The sequence below is a fragment of the Solanum stenotomum genome, chromosome 9 (assembly GCF_019186545.1).
Source record: "Solanum stenotomum isolate F172 chromosome 9, ASM1918654v1, whole genome shotgun sequence".
Taxonomy (NCBI): Eukaryota; Viridiplantae; Streptophyta; class Magnoliopsida; order Solanales; family Solanaceae; genus Solanum; species Solanum stenotomum.
This window is the reverse complement of record NC_064290.1, coordinates 53807170-53813169: the sequence shown is the minus strand read 5'-3', so window position 1 is coordinate 53813169 and position 6000 is coordinate 53807170. Positions and strand designations below refer to the sequence as shown.

The 6000-nt window shown below is 27.2% G+C and overlaps 1 protein-coding gene across 1 annotated transcript; it reads right to left on the bottom strand.

Moving 5' to 3' along the window:
* Positions 1 to 436: 436 nt before the first annotated feature.
* LOC125877087 (uncharacterized) lies at positions 437 to 3230 on the bottom strand. Its single transcript, XM_049558404.1, has 4 exons — positions 3054 to 3230; positions 2590 to 2688; positions 1928 to 2079; positions 437 to 827 (listed from the first exon to the last, which is right to left on the bottom strand). Exons 1-4 carry the CDS (start codon positions 3228 to 3230, stop codon positions 437 to 439), a joined length of 819 nt encoding a protein of 272 aa, XP_049414361.1.
* Between the last annotated feature and the right edge of the window lie 2770 nt (positions 3231 to 6000).

The window sequence follows — 6000 nt, the reverse complement described above, 5'->3', positions numbered from 1 at the left end:
TATGTCAAACTCTCATCGATTAATATTAAAATACGAAAAAATAAAGATTCATACAAAACAAAATATAACATATCGCTAAATATTACTATTTGGCACATTGTAATCAACATTAATATTGTAATATTTTTCCAATATTTTCATATATGAAGCTTAATGTTTAACAAAACTCTTATATAGTAGAGAATTTGTTAATTAATTAATACTAATTCTGATTAGGAGGCCATTGGGGACAATTCTGTTTGCATTGCTCCATTGAATCATAACACCTTACTGGTACAATTGAATCACAACACCATTTGTTAATTGTGAACTGAATAACTAATTAACTATAAACCCAATATATCTATAAATTATTAATTATAAACCTAATAATACAAAATAACTAAAATCTCGAATCCATAAATTTCAAATTCTGACTCCGTGCCTCGGAGCTCATTCACTTAGCTCCAACACCAACATTTCCCAACCAAAAAAGCAAGGGAATTTGGGACAAAGCCATGAGAAGCAAAAGGTAATTCCTCTTTGTTGAATGCTTCTCAAAGCTTCTTACTTCACCAATTAAGATCCTCTTCATGGTCTTTATCAAGAAAACCCCCATACAAAAACATTCAAAAATTGTTACAAAATAAAATGCATAATCCCAAATTACCCTACATAGCAAAATAATTGATGCATTCACAAAAATATAGCCACCATAAGCAACAATATCTAGAAGTGGCACTTCTCCACTTCCTAAAGAGTGTAATGTGGCTTCAAGTAAGAGAATTTGCAAGAGCCAACAAAGTAGTCCTGTTGTGAATTGCACACCTAATGCTTCTGGACTAAACCTATAATAAAAAATTATACAGAGTTTAAGTTCTATACATTGATGATCGTGTTAAGAATATATATACATAATTAAGTCATTTTTAAAAGTAATTACACGTAAATTTATATGATAAGTAGTACTAATTGGTTAATATGGTATACTATCACAAATTCAATCGCGTTGCCAATGTGAAAAATATTTTATATTATCGGTATATAATTTCATCTATTGAATTATCAGTATAGAGACAATATTTTAGAATGTTGATAGAGAATATATAGGCTAGTATATATGTTCAGACGGTCACATACTTGTTAAAGCTAAAAACGAAACTTGGCTTCTCACTGTATTACAGTATTAGATTGATGATAAGCTTGAAGTGTAACCAATGTAGATCATTTTTTTTTTGTTGGAAATTACCAACAAAGTAAAAGTTTAGATAGCCGACTAAGTAAGTTATATATTAAGATTTAATTTCCAACCTAATAATAATCATATATAAAGATGGAAATTCATTTTAAGAAACTTACTTGGTGGTAATGCCCAAAAAATAGCCAGCAAGAACCAAATAAGTACCAAAAGCCATCATAGGGATGTACAAATCAGGTGCATTTATATCATAAATTGGAGGTTTGAATGAAAATTCTCCTCCAACCATATCTCCAGCTCTCATCCAATGTCCCTAAAAACATATTTATATAATTAAAAAATCATTCATATTTTGAATTAAAAAAAGGATATATTAAGTTTTATATACACGCACTATAACAAATAAAAGAATTGTGTTGTAATAACGTAATTGCAGTTGTATTATATTTAGCAGAGATAATAAAATGAGTATTTATAAACAATACCTTATATAAATGTCGCTAAAGATTTAAGCAATTCTGAATATAATGTTATTAACTCAATTATCGCTAAATATTATTGTAAAGAAAATTTTATAGTCACTAAATGTCTCCTTTGTTATAGTGACTAACAACACCTTTTAAAAAAAATATATACTATCAATATTGTTTAACCTATAATAGTGGGATAGTAAATTACAATTTTTANGATTTAATTTCCAACCTAATGATAATCATATATAAAGATGGAAATTCATTTTAAGAAACTTACTTGGTGGTAATGCCCAAAAAATAGCCAGCAAGAACCAAATAAGTACCAAAAGCCATCATAGGGATGTACAAATCAGGTGCATTTATATCATAAATTGGAGGTTTGAATGAAAATTCTCCTCCAACCATATCTCCAGCTCTCATCCAATGTCCCTAAAAACATATTTATATAATTAAAAAATCATTCATATTTTGAATTAAAAAGGATATATTAAGTTATATACACGCACTATAACAAATAAAAGAAATGTGTTGTAATAACATAATTGCAGTTGTATTATATTTAGCAGAGATAATAAAATGAGTATTTATAAACAACACCTTATATAAATGTCGCTAAAGGTTTTAGCAATTCTGAATATAATGACATTAACTCAATTATCGCTAAATATTATTGTAAAGAAAATTTTATTGTCACTAAATGTCTCCTTTGTTATAGTGACTAACAACACCTTTTTTAAAAAAAATATACTATCAATATTGTTTAACCTATAATAGTGGGCTAGTAAATTACAATTTGTATCAAGTTATTAATTACTAATATTTATCATAGAAATCACATGTAATTACACAAATAATTGTGTAAATATTATTTATGCTGTCAGTATATATAATTTAAACTTTAAGAAAATAAATTAATATACAAAATGTTGTGGACTTTACCTTGTGAAGAAATGGGAACAAAATCACCTTCAATTTGTTTTCCACATAATCTTCATTCACTTGAAAATAGTACTGTGGGTTAGAAATGTATCTGCCAATCTATATGTAGTAAAAAGAAATTAATAAAATGGAAAATATAGTGCAATAATTTCTCTAAAATAAATAAACAGCATCCACATTCTAATATTAACTATTGGAAATTTTCAAAAAGTCAATAATTAAAATTAGCAATACTTTCCAGAAAAGACACTTTTGAAAAGTACGTACAATGCAATCAGATCAATCTATAACAATTGTTTCCTAAAACAATAATGTATTATAACAATCATTTTTTTTCTTAGAAGCGACTTTCATATTCTATTACATTATATATTCTTTATAATAACATCTCATTAGAACAGTAAAAAATATACGGACAAATAATATCGTTATATATTTTTCCAAAACAAAAAAGGTATACTTACATTGTTTTGAACATAGGAAGAACTTGAACCTAAGACTTTTTCTCCATAAGCACCAAGTTCACTTTTGATAAGATCAGAGCCAGCACCATATAATAGCATATTCCCAAGTGATGTATCAATTTGTTTAGTACAAGTCTTCTTGTGATATTCTGATGTTTCATACATTGCTGACCCCATTTTATTATACTACAAAAGAAAGAAAAAATGAATTAGCCAGACCGACAATTTCTATCGCTAAATAATTAAAAATTTATCGCTAGTTTTATTTAATAATAGAGTATTGAAAATTCATGTTGCTTATATTGGCTATTCATTGACAGATTAATGACGAATTTCATAGCTAATTTCTGATTTATGTGGTTCTTTGTGCTTCTTCTCATAAAGAGAAGCATAAGAGAATGCAACTTATGATCAATGGGTTCAATTGATTTTAGTATGTTCAAGACGAAATATTAATATAGATGTGATTATTATTAAGAATTCAATAAATATTAAATTTTGAGTCATTGATAACTCCGAAAGTACAATGTAAATTAGTGTGAAGAACCTTAAAAGGCTAAATCCATTAAATTTAAATTCTGAATTTACCTTTATATGAAGAAGCAAATACAATACTTAAGTGAATCCCACATTGAATTGGTAGATGAAAGTGAAGAACTTTATAAGGCTAAGCTCAAGTGATCACACTATACACATATTTTTGGGGCTCAATTTGGTATAATTCAAAAGACAAATTCATACGAACCTAAATACAATGCGGATAGCACATGTGCAAAATTGAAAGTTAAGTTATAGAAGTTCTAATTTCATGAAATCATTCGGTCTGAATGCTATATGAAAAATATAAACTAAATGATGGATCAGATCGAAATATTAAAAATGTAGAAAATCGTAACATGAGTGAATAGTTGAAAATGTCATAATTATATATTATATATACCTTTTGATTTTGAAGTAGTTTACTCAAGACACTCAGAAAGCTTTTGCTTCTTAATTTGCAGAAATTAAAAGATAGTCTATCTTTATTGTGTTCTTTTTATATATATATTTTCAAGAGAAATTATTATTATTATTATATACTTTATTTTATTTTATTTTTTGTTATTTAATTTGCATGGTATGAGATGACAAATTTTTAGATGGTCCGCAACCCAATGCCACAATTTTTTTATTTTAAAAAATTGATTACTGAAATTGCAGTTGTATTTTAATGAAATGAAACTACTAATTAATTAATACCAATATAAATACGTGACTCTTTTTGCAGTATAGTGTTGGGTCGGTATCTCTGCTATATTGGACCATACTACTCATTTTCCCAATGCATTACATAAGATTTTAATTTTACGAGTTTTGAATTCTAAAACGGTGATTTCAAGTGTTATTAACTGAATTTTAATAATAAATGAGTTAGACTGAATCTGTATCAGGGCTTTTAGATCCAATCTTACATTACATAGTAGGTCATCGTGTGCAATCAAATCTATATATAATAGGCATTGGCGAAGCTAGGGTACTACAAGGGGATCATCGAAACTCTCTATTCGTAGAAAAATTACATTGTTTATAAAGTTAAAATTATTTCTTAGCTACATTAATTGGATGTTAAATTGCTTTGACTTCTTCGTATGTTTACCTCTCAGTGAAAATTCAAGCTCCGATTTTGATGATAGGCTCATTTGTTTGGATTTTCTTTTAGCTATTAGAGTAATTAGTCGTTATATACTGATAATATTATTTTGATATTTAAAAGTGGGTATTTCCGAATTTGTGTTATTTGTCTATTTTATTTGAATCATAAAATTGCACGTTTTCCTCTTCAAATGAGATGGTTTTGCCCTTTAGGAATAGAATTTATACTTAGCAGTGAGGCATAAATCTTTAGAAACTGAAGTNCTCTGATTTTAATGATAGGCTCATTTGTTAGGATTTTCTTTTAGCTATTAGAGTAATTAGTCGTTATATACTGATAATATTATTTTGATATTTAAAAGTGGGTATTTGTAGGGGTGTGCACTATTCGGATTCAACCGAATAACCAAACCAAATCAAACTTAATTTTTATTTGGATTGGTTTTTTAGTTTTTCGGATTGGTTTTGGATTAATAAATTACTTTGTTTGGTTTATTGGTTTGGTTTGATTTTGGATTTTAAAAAATAAAAACCAAAAAACCGAATTATATATATATATATATAAATGTTTAGGTTTAGAATTAAGTTGGAGTTAACCACTTTTGTCCCTTTTTGGTTATTGCCTTTCATCATAATTACATTTATATTTTATATTTGAGCATCTATAATAGGTATAATTATAAGTATTGTGTTTTAAGTTTTACTTATGATTTATATTATTTAAGTATATTTAAGAGAATCAATATTATTACTTTGGTTATGTTATTAATTATTGACATAACCGAATAACCAAACCGAAAAAAGCCGAACCGAATAAAGGAAAATCAAACCAAACCAAATTTATTTTGGATCGGATTGGGTTACACTTTTACAAACCAAAAACCAAAAAATCCAAACCGAAAAAACGAATGCACACCCTTAGGTATTTGTGTTATTTGATTGTTCTGTTTGAATCATAAAATTGCACGTTTTCCTCTTCAAATGAGATGGTTTTGCCCTTTAGGAATAGAATTTATACTTAGCAGTGAGGTATAAATCTTTAGAAACTGAAGTCATTACTTGTTAAATACGAAAATATTAATTTATCCCCAAAAAAAAAAAAATACTTATTACGAGGGACATAAAATAATCAAACGCATTATCTACTCAAATGGGCTTAAACAATTTGGGCTTCTGAATCTGAATAATCACTGAGGCCCATATCTTCTTAAACAAACAATCAATCCATACAAACTATTCACATTTCACCCTTATTAAATAATTAACTTATATAACCACTTACTCAATCACTTCAACTAAAAATAACCAACAGATG